A 17,169-nucleotide genomic window follows, 5' to 3' on the forward strand; every position below is an offset into this window, starting at 1 on the left:
CTTCAGTACTGAGTAAAAGGGTGTCCAAGGGCCATGCTTTCAGGGTGTCTTCTGTCTCTGTCAGACCAGTAAGTCTGGTCTTTTTTTGTGAGTTAGAATTTTGTTCCACATTTTTCTCCAGCTCTGTCTGGAGCCCTCTGTTGTGATTCCTGTCAAAGCGGCACCCGTGTTTTCTTTTATCTTTTTCAAATGGCTATCAAGTTGTCCCAGCTCCATTTCTTAAAAAGTCCATCTTTGTCCCAGTAATTGAAGGTACCATTTTTATTAAATTATATTTCTGTATGTCATTGAGCCTATGTCTGATTTTCTGCCGTATTCCATTAGTCTGTCTATTCGTGTGACAGTATCACACTGTTGTGATTATAGAGGATCTGTAGTACGATTTAATATCTGGGAGACCTGATCCCCCTCCATAGCTCTTCTGTTTCAATTTTCCTACCTTTTCTTGTGTGTTTATTTTTCCATATGAACTTTAGCATCACCTTGTCCAGTTCCATAAAAAATTTTGTTGATATTTTTATTGAGATCACATTAAATTCACAACTGACACTTGACAATGTTGAGATGTTTCCATCAAGAACAACTGATGCCTTTCCATTTGATCAAGTCTACTTTTGTGTCTTTCAAGAGTGTTTTAAAGTTTTCTTCATATAGGTTTTACACATTTCTTGTAGTTTACTCCTAAGTATTTCATCTTTTTGTTGTTGACATTTTAAATGTTGTTGATATTTAAATAGAGTTTTATGTTCAATTATATCTTTATACTCATACTGTTATTATTTGTGTATTGATTTATTATGTTAATTTTATTTTCTGCTCCTTACTGAATTCTTCTAGCATTGTTTCTCTAGGGGTTTCCAGGAACACTATCATGTCACCTGCAGCTAGAGATAGTTTTTTCTTTTCTAATTCTTATGCCTCTAATTATTTTTTCTCATATAATTGCATTGGCTAATACTACTAGAACAATTTAAATAGTAGTGGAAGTAGTGGGCATTCTTGTCTTGTTCCTGACCTTAGTATGAATCCCTCTGGTGTTTCTCCATTTGATTTGCTAAGATGTTAGCTTTAGAATTGAAGTGTATTATTTTATCATTTTAAGGAAGCATTCAGGTATTCCTATTTTCTCAAAAGTTTTTATTAGGAATAGGTATAGAATTTTGTCATAGATTTTCCCAGAATATATAAATATAATTATATAATTTTCTCCTTAAGCCTGTTAATGTGATGAATTAATAGGTTTCCTAACATTGAACTAACCTTGCTTTCCTGGTATAAACCCCCACTTGGTTGTGGAGTATTATTTTCTTAATGTAGTGTTGAAGTCAGAGCAAGCCCTGGTGGTGCAGTGGTTAAGAGCTGACCTGCTAACCAAAAGGTTGGCAGTTCAAATCCACCAGCCACTCCTCGGAAACCCTATGGGGCCATTCTACTCTGTCCTATAGGGTCGCTATGAGTCGCAATCAGCTCAATGGTACCTAACAACAAAAACAACAATTGTTGAAATCTGTTTGCTAATATTATCTTCAGGATTTTTGCATCAATACTTACAGGTGTTATTGGTTTGTAATTTTTTATTATATTTTATTTGTCATATTTAGGTATAACTTTTATACTTGCTTTATAAAAGAAATTTGGAAGTTCTTCATTTTCTATGCCCTGAAACAATTTATATAGCATTGGGACTTTCTGATCTCTAAAGATTTGGTTGAATTCCCCTGAGCCTGGTGTTTTTTTGACAGATATTTCTTTAACAATTTCTCTATTTCTTCTAAGGACATTGGTCTGTTTAACTTTCTCTCTCTACTGGAGTCAATTTTGATAAACTGTATATTCTTAAAAGATTGTTTATTTCATCTAACTTTTCCTGTTTACTCAGATTTGTATAAAATAACTTCTTAAGTTTTTTTGTTTTTGTTTTTTTACTTCCTCCATATCAATAGTTATTTTTTTCCTTCTTGTCTCTTGTTTTCTATATTTGTGCTGTCTTGGTTTTTACTCAAATTAGCTAATGGTTTGTCTATTTTATTTTTTACAAGAACTATGATTTTTATTTATTAATTTAATCTACTGTTTTTCTATTCTCTACCACATTAATTTCTGCTTCTGTCTTTATTCTAGCTTTATTATTTCTTTCCTTGTACATTCTTTTGATTTGCTTTATTGTTTTTTTCTTGCTTTTTGAATTAAGAATTCATTTACTTTCATTCCTTCATTTTTACTAATAAAGGAGTTTAGAGCTATGAAATAGCCTCACTGCTTTAAGTGCAATTCACTGGTTCTAATATATGGCATTTTCATTAGAAACGTTGTAATTTCTGTTTGTACTTCCCTGGAGGACCAGTGTCCATGCCAAGCCAGATGCTGCATATGCCTAATGTCTCCCCAAATTCTGTGACAGGCCCCATGTGAAACAGTTGAGAAGCTCCAGAGACAGAACCCTGGTTGCAGTGGTGCACAGGTTTGGACTCTCACATCCATCTCTGTAAATAAGTGCTGATTGCGCCTGATGACATGCCATTTTTCCATGCAGGAAGGCCATTCCCGTGGAGCATGTGAAACATGTGGACAGAGAGCAGACCAAGAAGGTGGTGTACTCAGTGATCTATGGAGCAGGTAAGGCTGTGGCCACAGAAGTAAGGTCCCGGTGCAGTCTGTCAACCCGGTGAAAGTAGCTGTGATTGTGGGCCCTGTACTTCCATGTAGCTGTGCTTTGTTCAGGGAAGTCCCTTCCCAGGCTGTGGGACATACCATGCAAGTCTCTTTATGGTGTTTACACAGACACTTGAGGATGTTGTGATGCACCAGACAGTAGTCAGACCACCTTACATGTATGAACATGCTCAGTCCTCACGGCCAGCTCTTCAGACGAGAGAATGGAGGCACGGGGACATTAAGTGTCTTGACCAAGACAGCCTCGCTTTCTCCCCTCCCCCTGCTCCTACCTTTCCTCCTCCCTTTCTCCCCTTCTTCCTCCCTTCTACTTCTTTTGCCTCTCTTCTTCCTCCTCTCCCTTCCCCTCCTCCTCTGTCCCCAGGCAAAACAGGTCTTCCACTCTCTCTCCTCCTCCTCTCCCTTCAACTCTCTAACCAGGAGTTGTCAGGGCCTTTTAAATTCTTTTCTCTCTCTAGGTCATGCTGAATCCATGTGGCCTGGCTTTCCCTAAGGAGAGCAAGGGAGAGGGCCAGGAGAGGCTGTTGAATGGCCAGGCTGTCTTTAAGGAGGGGCTCATTCAGTTGTCTGGCCAGGCCTATGAGGGCCTCTAGCTCCCTTTGATTGGGTCTTCTGTGAGCAGTGGGGCTTTTGCAAAAACCCTGAGAAGATAATTCATCTTTCTGCCATGGAAAGCCTTTGTTTATTCAAGGAGAGGCACCAAAACTGAACACACTTCCAGTAAAAGAATAACTGGACAAATGCATAGTCAATTATCCATAAGAGCCACCTTGCAGTATGAATGCAGTTGCATCTGACATACTTCCAGAGTGGCCTCTTGCAACCAAAAGAGACCTGCATAAATGGAAAAACATACCATGCTTATGGATAGGTAGATTCAGCATTGTGAAACTGTCAATTCTACCCAAAGTAATCTACAAATACAATGCAATCCTGATCCAAATACCAACAGCATTCTTTAACGAGCTGGAAAAATTAATCATAACTTTATATGGAAAAGAAAGAGTCCCTAGATAAGTAAAGCATTATTGAAGAAGAAGAACAAAGTTGGAGGCCTTGCACTACCTGACCTCAGAACCTACTATACAGCTACGGTGGTCAAAACAACCTGGTACTGGTACAACGACAGACACATTGACCAATGAAACAGAATCGAGAACCCAGATGTAAATCCATCCACCTAAGGTCACCTGATCTTTGACAATGGCCCAAAGTCCATTAAATGGGGAAAAGACCATCTTTTTAACAAATGGTGCTGGCAAAACTGTATGTCCATCAGTTAAAAAATGAAACAAGACCCATACCTCACACCATACACAAAAACTAATTCAAAATGGATCAAAGACCTAAGTATAAAGCCAAAAACTATAAAGATCACGGAAGAAAAAATAGGGTCAACACTCGGGGCCCTAATACATGGCATAAACAGAATACAAACCATAATTAACAATAGACAAACACCAGAAGATAAGATGGATAAATGGAATCTTCTAAAAATTAAACACTTATGCTCATCAAAAGACTTCACCAAAAGAGTAAAAAGAGAACCTACAGTCTGGGAAAAAAAATTTTGGCTATGACATATCCGATGAAGATCTAATCTCTAAAATCTATAGGGAAATTCAACACCTCTACAATAAAAAGACAAATAATCCAATTAAAAAATGGGCAAAGGAAATGAGCAGACACTTCACCAAAGAAGACATTCAGGCAGCTAACAGACACATAAGGAAATGCTTGCAATCACTAGCCATTAGAGAAATGCAGATCAAAACTACAATGAGATACCATCTCATCCTGACATTACTGGTATGAATCAAAAAAAACAGAAAATTACAAATGTTGGAGAGGTTGCAGGGATATTGGATCTCTTATGCACTCCTGGTAGGAATGCAAAATGGTAAACCCATTTTGGAAAACAATATGGCGCTTCCTTAAAAAGCTAGAAATAGAAATACCATACGATCCAGCAATCTCACTCCTAGGAATATATCCTAGAGAAATAAGAGACATCAAACAAATAGACATATGCACACCCATGTTCATTGCAGCATTATTCACAATACCAAAAAGATGGAAACAACCTAACTGCTCATCAACAGATGAGTGGATAAACAAACTATGGTACGTATACACAATGGAATACTATGCAACAATAAAGAACAATGATGAATCCATAAAACATCTCACAATGTGAATGAATCTAGAGAGCATTATGCTGAGTGAAATAAGTCAATCACAAAAGGACAAATACTGTATGAGACCACTGTTGTAAAAACACATGAAAATGTTTCCACACAGAAAGAAACAATCTTTGATGGTTATGAGAAGGGGAGGGGTAAGGAGGAAAAAACACTAACTAGATAGTAGATAAGTGGTAACTTTAGTGAAGGGTAGGACAGTACACAATACTGGGATAGTCAGTACAACTTGACCAGGGTAAAGTAATAGAAGCTTCACAAACACATCCAAATGCCCTGAGGGACTGAGCTATTGGGCTGAGGGCTGGGGTCCATGGTCTCAGGGAACATCTAGCTCAATTGACATAACATAGTCTTTAAAGAAAATGTTCTACATCCGACTGTGGTGAGTAACGTCTGGGGTCTTAAAGCCTGCAAGCGGCCATCTAAGATACATCTACTGGTCCCATCCCGGCTGGAGCAAAGGAGAATGAAGAAAACCAAGACACAGGGGAAAAATTAATCCAAAGGGCTAATGGACCACAACTACCACAATCTCTACCAGACTGAGCCCAGAACAACTAGATGGCGCCCGGCTACCACCACCGACTGCTCTGACAGGGATCACAATAGAGGGTCCTGGACAGAGCGGGAGAAAAATGTAGAACAAAATTCACACACACACAAAAAAAAAAAAAAAAAAAACTGGCTTGCTAGTCTGACAGAGACTGGAGAAACCCCAATATAGTGTGGCCCCGGACACCCTTTTAAGTCAGTACTGAAGTCACTTCTGAGGTTCATCCTTCAGCCAAAGATTAGACAGGTTTATAGGACCAACAATAACACGTATGAGGAACGTGCTTCATAGTTGAATCATGTATAGGAGACTAATGGGCACACCAACCCAAAAGAAAGATGAGAAGGCAGCAAGGGACAGGAAAACCGGATGAACGGAAACGGGAACCTGGGCTGGAGCAGGGTAGAGTGTTGACACGTTGTGGGGTTGGCAACCAGTGTCACAAAACAATTTGTGTATTAACTGTTTAATGAGAAACTAATTTTCTCTGTAAACTTTCACCTAAAACACAATAAAAAAATATAAAAAAGTGGCCTCTTGCCATGGTAAATGCACTGTTTTTGATGGATCGAGAACCCACCTCAAACCAGCCAGGCAGGTGCCCACCTCAATGCTTTTGTACCAGCTCTTCCCTCTCCTGGATGCCTCTCCTCCCATGTCCACTTCACTCCCCCCCTCACCTCTCAGATCTTTGCTGAAGTGTTCGTTCTCAGCCTTTCTTGACCAGTGTATTAGTTATCCATCGCTGTGTAACACATTACCACAAGCTTAGAGACTTAAAACACACACATTTGTAATCTAACAGTTTCTGTGGGTCAGGAGTCTGGGCACAGCTTAGCTGGTCCTCTGCAAGCCTGCAATCAAGGTGTCAGCTGGGGCTGCAATCTCATCTGAGACTCAGCTGGGGAGGGATCCACTCTTGGCAGCAGGCTTCCATTACTCACTGGCATCAGCCAGAGGCTGCCCTCAGCTCTTTGCCACATGAGCCTCCTAACATCGGCCATCTACAGCATGACAGCTTCCTTCTTCAAAGCCAGTGAGGAAGGGAGAGATGTCAGCAAGATAGACACTACAGTTTGATGTAATATAATCACATACATCCGTCATCTTTGCCATATTCTGTTAGTCAGAAGCTAGTCACAGCTCCCACCCACACTCAAGGCGAGAGGGTCACACCAAATGGCAGGGACAACGGGGCCACCTTAGAGTCTGTCTGCCACAGCGACCCTATTTCGATGCGGTCTTCCCCACCCCGCCCCCATAGCACTCTGTCATCTTCACTGCCTCGTTGCCCCCACAGCACTCACTCTCTGTACTGACTCACGTCTTCACCTGCTCGTTCTCCCAGCTAGAGCGTAAGCCCCTGAAGTCAGGGGTTCAAGTCTGTTTAGCTTCCTGCCTGGCACAGAGTAGGCACACAGTAAATATTTGTTGAACAAATTAATGAACTTGGTAGTCCTATTGCTCAACTTTTGAAAACATGTTCATTATGTACAGTTTTTGGAAAATAGACTAAGAGACTTTGTTTTAAAGAACCATAATCAGTGGGCAATAGTAGTTTGACACTGGATGGGTTCTTCTGAGTTAATTGGCCCATTTCATCCTCTCTGCCTCTTCTCTGCTGTGCCCCAGAACCTTTCTGGGGCCTCTGTCTTGGGGAGAAGGCAGCATTCTGCCAAATTATGTTAGATCTTGATGCCTGCATCCTGCTTCAGGGTCATATGTCTCAGACATACCGTCAGTTTCGGTCCACAAGCAGAACGTCACCTCCCCCTCTGGGCCAGGCAGTCTGGGCTGAAGTCCCAACTCTGTCACCTCCTGGACCTCATACAAGGCCCTCCACCTCTCTGTGCCTCAGTCTGGTAAATGCGACTATAGGAATACCTCCCGCAGGGTTGCTGGCACATACCTGGTGTGCTATGAACCCTCATCTTCACCCGGCACCTAGCCTGGGTCCTGCTTCAGTGATGTAGTAGTTCAGGAAATGTTTTCCAAGTGAGTGAGCAGCTTCTGTGTGTCTTCTGTGACACCTACCACCCGACTGGGGATGGTTGACTCTAACCTAGCGGGGGGAAGAGAAGGCCGTGTGTGCCGAGCGCCTGCTGGCTGTCGGCTCTGCCCCACGTGGCCCGGCAGGATGGTGGGGGGCGCCCCCTCCCCACTGCTGCCCTGATGCACACAGAGGAACTTGGTGTTCACTTCTGTCAGTTTGGCACCTTTGTGGGGGGGGGGGTAATAACTTTATTTTGGGGGGAAAGGAAAAAAGCTGTACTTTGTAAATAAGCAGTGAGTCATTAGCCGTGATGTTTGTGAAAGGGGTAATTTGGCTGCTTTTAGCCCTGACGGTGACACAGAGGTTCCCACCCGGAGCCTTCGTCTCTGTTGTTCCCATTGTCCCCATCCAGCGTGACAGCCAGAATTACCGTGTATCTGCTTAGAGCTGCGGCTGTGTTTCCTGGTACTTGAAACCAGAGCCCCTTCAGCACCACATGAGCCGGGACTGTGTCTCCAGGCTGCCATAGGCCCCTTTGGAAATTCAGGAGCAGGGCTTTGGGCCGGCCAGTTTTCAATGGATTGCAGTGATGTTTTCACATAAACATACGTCCGGGGGCCAGGAGCTGCTGACATGCAGGCCCGGGGCCCACGGCCGGCGTAAGCATGGCTGGGGCCTTCAGGTGGTATCTGACATGCAGGCCTGGGGCCCATGGCTGGTGGAAGCGTGGCTGGGGCCTTCAGGCAGTGTGTTGGCATGATGGCGTGAGGACTCTGATGGAGGCAGGAGGGAAGCAGCAGGACTGTGAAATAAGTAGAGAAGATGCTCAGAAGGGGGCCACATGTGCATGCCCGGTCCCGCAGCCATGGGGCAGGCCCCGCCACACCACCCTCAGACTCACCCTGTGTTTAGGAACTTGCAGGCCTCTGCGGCTGTCTCTGCCAGAACAGCAGGGGACGCAGGGACCTTGACTCAAGGGCTGGTTCATCAGCCCACTGCTCCTACTTCAGTCAACTGAACTCTGTGCCTGCTGACAGCACCTCACCGCCTACCATGCTGCTTACAGTCACCTGTGAACGCATTGGGGACCCGTCTTCTCCATCTTTCCCTGAGCTCCTGTAGCTCTCAGAGTCATTTATCGCTTGATTATTGTCATGGATTGAATTGTGTCCCCCAAAAATGTGTGTATCAATTTGCCTAGGCCGTGATTCCCAGTATTGTGTAGTTGTCCTCCATTTTGTGATTGTAATTTTATGTTAAAGAGGATTAGGGTGGGATTGTAACACCCTTGCTAAGGTCACATCCCTGATCCAACGTAAAGGGAGTTTCCCTGGGGTGTGGCCTGCACCACCTTTTATCTTACAAGAGGTAAAAGGAAAGGGAAGCAAACAGAGAGTTGGGGACTTCATACCACCAAAAAAGCAGTGCTGGGAGCAGAGTGTATCCTTTGGATCCAAGGTTCCTGCACAGAGAAGCGCCTAGTCCAGGGGAAGATTAATGAGAAGAACCTTCCTCCAGAGCCAACAGAGAGAGAAAGGCTTCCCCTGGAGCTGATGTGCTGAATTTGGACTTCTAGCCTACGAGACTGTGAAAAAATAAATTTCTCCTTGTTAAAGCCATCCGCTTGTGGTATTTCTGTTATAGCAACACTAGATGACTAAGATAATTTTTCTCTGACATTTACTAAGCTTGCCTCCATATCCAGTCATCATTTGGTCAACAAGCATTTATTGAAAGATGGTGTGCATACCTGTGCCAGGCTCTGTGCTGGGCCCTGGAACACCATTCCTGCTCCCAAGGCGCTCACATCTGCAAGAGACACAAGCCTGAGATTCTGCCACTGTGTGGTCAGTGCACTTACAGACTTGCCCCCAAGGGCCAAGGAGTCAGGGAAGACTGCCCGGCGGCAGCAACACCTGAGCTGAGTTTTGGAAGGTAAATAGTAGTCAGGTCTGTTCCAGTTCAGATTAGTCAGCATTCCTGAAGGCCCACTATGTGCCAGGCACTTGCTATGTCCTAGAGAGATAGGCAAGAGTGAGAAACTGTTAGAAATGTGTGTGTTTGGGGATGGATAGGAAGACTTAATAGTATCAAGATGTCCATTCTTCCCAACATGGCTTATAGTCTCAATGCAATCGCAACCAAAATCCCAGCAGGTTATTTTGTGAATATCCACAAACTGATCCTAAAGGCAGAAGACTCAGAATAGCCTATACAGGAACCTCACTTCCTCTGTCCACTGTTGTGTCAGCTCGGGAATCTCGCTCCCTCTCCCATGGTCAGGAGGACCCACTATTGCTGTTAGCCACACTGCATCCACCTCAATTCATTCCAGCAGATGGCTGCCCCTCTCCTGGCTTCAAGACATCCCTGAAGTTCATGCTGGGACCTCTGCCAGCACTGTCATGAGAAAGCCTTCACCACGGACTTGCCAGCAGAACCAGCAAATGCACCTTCACCTCCCTCCTGCTGCCTCTGCTTCCAAATTTCATTCAGCTGCATATGATTGGCCAAGCCTAAATCACATCCTGAACCCAGCTGCAAGGGAGTCTGGGGATGCAGTTTTCCGCTTTCAGACCCTGTAGTATAGGACGGCACCTAGGAAGGTGGATTGGATGTTGAAACCAATGTGCTATAACCTCTGGAAGCCAAGAGTTGGATCCCGAGCTTCGCAGATGTCCAACTGAGAGAAGATGAAGGCCTGAACTCAAAGGTGTGAAAGAGACCAGCATGGGGCTGTTAGCAGGCAGGTGCTGATTGGATGTAGGGGTGAGAGAGCAGCCTGGCTGACAGCCCCAGGCATTCTGGCTCGAGCCACTGGTGGACAATGGGCAGGCACAGTGCTAGGAGCACTGAGGGAGAAGCTGGCCCTGGGAGGATGATGGGAAGGTCACTTTGGATAGGCTGAGTTGGAGGTGCCTGAGGCAGAAGGAAGGAGAAGTCTGGATAAAAGGAGAGCTGCCTGGGCTGGAGCCTGAGCCTAGGAAATCCTCAGTGCACAGGCAGGGCCAGAGGCCAGGGAGTAGGTGAGTAGAGGGTGAGAGGGTGTCCCACTTGAGACAGCCGAGCTCATATACACCAGCAGGAAGGCCCACCTCGAACTCACTGCTTATCTCACAACAGATGGGGCTGGCTGAACCACAAGCCAGCTCTGGAGGGAGCTGGGCCTGGGGGCATGAGGAGCCTTGGGGTAGACAGCCAGAGAGGGTGCCATGGCCAGTATATATCCAAGGAGCCTGGCTGGAAATAGCACAAGAAGCCAACCTGGCCAGACCCAGCTGAGATGTCTAGCCTCTACGTGACTTCTTTCTGAGAGCCGATGGAATTTTCCATTATAGTGCCATAGCTGAGGGCTGGTGATTGGAATGTCACAGAGAGAAAGAGTCATAGATGGATTATTGCAGTAAAATGTAGCAAACACATGATAACTTATTCATGAAGGCATCACACAGTCTTAATTAAGCTCACAAGCCCTAAAACGGAAATTGGATGTTTTTTTTTTTTTCACTTCCAGCCCAAGGTCCAAAGTAGTCAGGCAGGCCTAGGCAGAGCAGAATAGCCAAGGCCTTCAAGAGTCCTCCCTACTGGTAGAAACTAGAGAGCTCTGGATCCTCCAGGATTTCCCACTCCTCTCGGCCAAGCGGAAAAAGCAACAACTGCCCTTCACTCTCCCAAGACCTGAACAATCTTCTGTCCAGAACCATTGAAGGCTTTAGCTGGTGTTATGGATTGAATTGTGTCCCCAAAAAATGTGTGTCAACTTGGCTAGGCCATGATTCCCAGGATTGTGTGACTGTCCACCATTCTGTCATCTGATGTGATTTTCCTATGTGTTGCAAATCCTACCTCTATAATGTTAATAAGGCAGGTTTAGAAGCAGTTATGTTTGAGACAGGATTCAATCTACAAGATTAGGTTGTGTCTTAAGTCATCTCTTTTGAGATGTAAAAGAGAGAAGGGAGCAGATAAACAGGGGTCCCCCTACCACCAAGAAAACAGAGCTGGGAGCGGAACGCGTCCTTTGGACCTGAGGTCCTACACAGACACGCTCCTAGACCAGGGTAAGATTGATGACGAAGACCTTCCTGCAGAGCTGACAGAGAGAAAGCCTTCCCCTGGAGCTGACGCCCTGAATTCAGACTTCTAGTCTACTAGACTGTGAGAGAATAAACTTCTGTTTGTTGAAGCCATCCACTTGTGGTATTTCTGTTATAGCAGCACAAGATAACTAAGGCAGCTGGCCTGGACCAGGAGTGGCCCAGCAGAGGAAAGGACCAGATCTTTGAGGTCAATTGGTTCCACCCCTCTTTTCTCTGGTCTCAGACTTCACATCTCATCCCCTTGGACCATGACTTCTGAACCATGTTGTATGAAGTCCCCTAATGTGACCTCAGAGTTGACTCAGTACACAGGACAGGCAAGCCTACTCCTGGTCCTAGTCATGGCTCCCCCAGGAATACAGCTCTTCAGGCTGCTTGTCTCTCTGGGTCCCCTCCAAAGGTGCAGACCCTTGGAGTACAGGGCTTTCCCCATGATCTCTGCTGTCCAGCAAAGCTCCCATACCTGTCCTCATGGACCCTTCATTCTCTATTTTAAAGTATTATTCTTTTCTAGAGCAAAATGGAAGAGGATGACTACATATTAAGTACCAAGTGGGAGATAGGCACTATGCTTGGAGCTTTACCTGCCTTGGCTCATTGTGTTCTCTCAATAACCCTTGGGAATAAGGATCATTGTTCCTAATTTACAGATGAAGAAATGGGGTTTATTGCAGGTCAGGTAACTTTCCCAACGTCATGTAGAACCTTCCATGGGTAATAGATTGAACTCAGTTCCAGGCCAGTGTGGTCCCAGCTCCTGCACCCAGCCATTTCGTGCCAAAATTCAGGGTGCCATCCCAACCAGAGACCTTTCTACAAGAAGCTTTGTAAGATCACCTGGATCCTCTCAGAACCAATTGTTCTAGACCAAAGGTGTTCGTCTAGAAATAAAAATTCTAAGAGTAGGCACTTCTGAGTACCATTTTCTCTTTGTTTGGCAATGGAATGTTCCCTTCCTCTTTTCCTCTGTGCTCATCTCCAGCTTCCTCTAATTCTGGAATCAGGTCTCCCACTGGACCAACCAAGAGCAGACACCATGCCTACTTCATTCACTGCTTCACTTTTAGCACCTCACAGGTGCCCAGTCAATATTGTTGAATAAAAATATGCTAATAAGCCCTAGTCCAGGTTGACCAGCACCTCACGTCTCAGTCTTAAAGCCAAAAGTCAAATACTACCTTGACCAATCCAGTTCCTGAGAGAAAGCAGTAGAGGAGAATACCAGTGGTGTTAATTGTACCTTGATTCACCAACTTAATCAAGAGGCCTTTTGTTGTCTCATTTCTGTGTGTGGCTAGTCACCCCTGGAGTCAGAGGCTCTTGGTACCCTCTGAGTATGAGTTAGGAGTTGACTCTGATCTGGATTATTTCTGACTTGTACAGGGAAGGAGCGGCTTGCTGCTTGCCTTGGAGTTACTGTTCAGGAAGCTGCCCAGTTTTTGGAGAGCTTTTTGCAGAAATACAAGAAAATCAAGGATTTTGCCCAAGCAACTATTGCCCAGTGTCACCAGACAGGTAAGCCGGCTATAGCCAAAGCTATTGGTCATTCCCAACCCCCTCTTGCTCTTGCTCTGCAGCAGCCAGGTGGTTTCCACTGCTCCTGGATCTGTTGATGGGTGGTTGGACAGATGGGTGGATGGATATGTGGATGAGTGGAGGCTGGATCACAGTAGATGGTTGATGGAGGCTGGTGAGTGGTTAGTTCAGTGGGCAAGCAACTGAGTGAGTGGTTCTACTCCTGCTGGATAAATAGGACTAAAAGTGCTCTACATGAGAAGAGTCTAGTGTGAGCTCTGCTTGAAGTTGATGGCTGGAATGGGCCCCCATGCCTCGACGTATGTTTCAAATATTTTAAAAAATAAATAAAGGCATTACTTATACAGTTAATCCTCATTATTCGAGACTTCCGTATTTGCAAATATGCTTACTCACTAAAATTTATTTGTAATCCCAAAATTAATACTTACAGTGCCTTCTCTGTCATTGGTGGACATGTGCAGGTAGCCAAAGATTTGAGTTGGTCAACATGCATATTCCCAACTGAGGTCAAACAAAGTGACATTCTGCCTTCTTATTTCAGCTCTCATACTGTAAACAAGTGTCCTTTTCATGGTCTATTTAGTACCACATTTTTCACAATATTGTGCTTTTTGTTGGATTTCACTGTTTAAAATGACTCACAAGCATAGTGCTAAAGTGCTGTCTAGTGTTCCTAAGTGCAAGGGGCCTGTGATGTGTCTTATGAAGAATATACATGTTAGATAAGCTTCATTCAGATATGAGTTACAGTGCTGTTGGCCGTGAGTTCAATGTTAATGAATCAACAATATATATTAAATAAGGTGTCTTTACTGATCAGTTGATGAAAATATTGTGATTAGAGGCTTGCAGAAACCTAACCTTATATTTCCACTAGGAACAATGGTTCACTGTTTGCTAATCCAGTGTTCATGGTGACTTTATAGAGTATAATTACCACAAATAATGAGAATTAACTGAATTTTTTAAAAATAAGAAATTATGGTCAAAAACACAGAAACAAAGGAAGAGCAAGTGGCTATGAAAATAAAACAAATAACAATGTTAGGGGAAAAGTCATTAAAATAAAAGACACAATCACTGGACATAATTGAAGATCGAATTAAGGAACTGAAAAAAAGTGCTGAGGAACTCATCCAGGATGCAATGCAGAATAACAAAGGAGTAAAACAAATAAATAAACCACAAAAACAAGAGCATGTAAGAAACACAGAAGATAGAGTTAGGACCCATCAAAGGACTACTAGAATTTTCAGAAGAAGAGAATGAAGGGACTGGTGGAGTACCAACATTGGAAGAGATAATAGCTGAGGCTTCTCCAGAACTGAAAAAGACATGAGTCCTCAGATCAGACTATACTCCCAATTCCAAGCAAGATGATTAAGGTCTAGACACATTTTAGTGAAACTATAGAAAATAAACTATAAAGGGACAATGCTTTCAGTTTTTAGGGGAAAAAAAGACAGATTGTTTACAAAGGAACAGAAACTAGACTGACAGCTGACTAGTCATTAGTGCCAAAAGATGCTGGAAGACAATGGAGGCATTTATCTTCAAAGTGCTGAGTGAAATAACTGTCAACCTAGAACTGTATACCAGTCACACAGTCAGACCAGAAGGGGCAGAATAAGGCCTCTTAGACAGACAAAGCATCCAAGAAAGTTTATACCATCTCACCCTCACCAAATGATGCACGTCAGCGGGAAAAAAGTGAAGCTAGACGTGAAACGATGGTGAGCACCAAAAACCAAACAACTTATTGTTTAAAATATCAGTAATTTATATAGTTATTGACTATTTAAAAACCTAATTTGTGATTTTTTTTTTAAAAGATTAATGATGAATAATAAAACAATGAAGTAATGGTGATCGATAAGTAGTCTAAAATATACTAAGTCTCCTTTTGTGGTCAAGAGAAAGATAAGCATGTTTAACATCTGTAGATAGAAAAATTTATAGTAACAATAAAATAAAAATACAATCTATGGCTTCCGAATTAGCAGAGAGAAGAAAGGAATAAAAAAATAGTATTAACTCAAAAGGTGTCAGAACAGGGAAAAACAAAAAGCAAAGAAAAGAGATTATAAGCAGACAAATGCTATAGAAAGAAGTTCAAATAAATTAATAATCAAAATAAATTTAAGTGGATTAAACTTATGAATGTGCTTTTCATAAAAGATTACCATAAAACACAACTACAGTGAGAGGTACAGCATAATGAAGTAGAAAAATATATACCCTACAATTTTTTTAAGGTATTATAATACTAATAGAAGGCAAAACGGAATTTAAGAGAAAAATCATTAAGGGTAAAAAGTGACGTTACATGATATAAAAGGAACGGTTAATCCAAGAAGATATGCCATTCATAAACTTGTACACATACCTAACAACATTGCCTCAAATATACAAAGCAAAAACTCTCATAATTACAAGAAGAAATTGGCAACCTGAAATCAGGTGGGAGATTTTAATACACCTCTTCCAGAGATTAATAGAGAAAGCAGACAAACATTAAAAATAAGGATACAGAAATTTTGAATAACAAAATTAACAAGCTTGAGCTAATGGATGGTAGATGGAGAAATAGATACATAGATATAGATAGATAAAAGCTCACATCTAAAAATGGAGAATAGACTTCTGGGCAACATGGCCCTATAGTCAGAAGCACCACGCTGTCCCTCCGCAGCAAAGATCAGAAAAACTAAGAGTCACACATCAATCTTGAAACCTTAAGCATCAAATGAAGAGGTAAAGAACTCAGCCAAGCACCGAATGGAATAAGCAACTAACTGAGAACAGAGAGCAAGGAGAGATACATACAGAGGTCCCCTCAGCTACTGCAGCACAGATCCGCCATCTTGGACTCCTATTGGAGATCGGCGAACAGGGGTTGCGAGAAAGCAGCTTCATGGAGCTTCCAGCAGGAGACAGAACAACCGGTAACCAGCGATATATGCTTTCCCACCCCCCATCCTTCTTCACCCCCACTTAGCCTCCTCTGCTTCCCGCAGCCACAGTCTCTTGGCTGGGAAGCATCCGCTTCACCCCAGTGTCACTTGGATTCCACCCGCCCACACTGGGCAGCTCCCTGAGTGCCTTTTGCTGGCTGCTGGTGTTGCTTTTTTCTGCTTCTTTAGATTTCTTCCTTACCTCTCACCACCTCCCCCTCCTTTCTCTCAAATACCTGGCTCCGTGTGCCATCTTTATCTCTTTCTGAAAGGCTACGAAACACTGCTTGACTGTGAAACTGCTTCCCAGCCTGTGCCGCCATGCTGGTGGGACCCCCGGGATTTTTTTGTTTGTTTGTTTGCTCTGATTTGTTCTGTTTTCATTTGTTTGCTTGTTTTCTTTTTCTTTTCTCAGCTTGGGAGCCCCTTCTAGCTGGGCAGTACCGTGTAGCTTGGAAGCTACTCCCTTGCTCTGTGCAGACATACATGGACATCCCTGGGGGCATTTCTTTTTTCTTGTTTCTTTGTTTTGTTTTCTTCTCTCTCTTGTCCCATTTTTGTCTTTCTTCATTTCCAGTTTCTTGATTTATCCATTTTTTTCTTTCACCCTTTTTCTTTTTTTTTTCTTTTTGTTTTTCCCCATTTCTCAGTCTCTCATCACTCCAATAGCAAGCTCCCTTAGCACTCTTTTTTGTTTGTATGTATGTTTTTGGCTCCTGTTCCTCTCTCCTCTCTCATCTTTCCCATACCTATCTTAGCTCCACACATTACAATCTACCCCCTCCTTCCTGCCTACCTGCACCGTGCACTGAACATCACACTCCCAAGCAGCACAGGCACGGCCTACTGGAACCTGCCCTACACTGATTCCTGGTCCGCACTCTCAGCCCTGGTATGTGCCACAAACAACCCATCCCAGCAGCTCCCCTTCGGCTGGACCTGCCCTGCTGTACCATACCTGAGTGACTGTTATGGTTTGAATTATGTGCCTCCAAAAATGTGTATATCAGTTTGGCTGGGCCATGATTCCTGGTACTGTGTGATTTTCCTATATGTTGTAAATCCTGCCTCTATAATGTTAATGATGGAGGATGGGTGGCAGTTGTGTTAGTAAGGCAGGACAGGATCTACAAGACTGGATTGTGTCCTGAGG

At 43.5% G+C, this 17,169-nt stretch overlaps 1 protein-coding gene across 1 annotated transcript in view; it reads left to right on the forward strand.

The window, feature by feature from the left end:
• The window catches only part of POLN (DNA polymerase nu), a 204,286-nt gene that overhangs the window by 170,184 nt on the left and 16,933 nt on the right, over nucleotides 1-17,169 (forward strand). The window contains exons 18-19 of the mRNA XM_023737981.1: nucleotides 2,534-2,616; nucleotides 12,907-13,038. Coding sequence (XP_023593749.1) covers nucleotides 2,534-2,616; nucleotides 12,907-13,038 — 215 coding nt within the window. The remainder of the gene's footprint in view (nucleotides 1-2,533; nucleotides 2,617-12,906; nucleotides 13,039-17,169) is intronic.

Source organism: Trichechus manatus, unplaced genomic scaffold (assembly GCF_000243295.1).
Source record: "Trichechus manatus latirostris isolate Lorelei unplaced genomic scaffold, TriManLat1.0 scaffold00111, whole genome shotgun sequence".
NCBI classification, from domain to species: domain Eukaryota; kingdom Metazoa; phylum Chordata; class Mammalia; order Sirenia; family Trichechidae; genus Trichechus; species Trichechus manatus.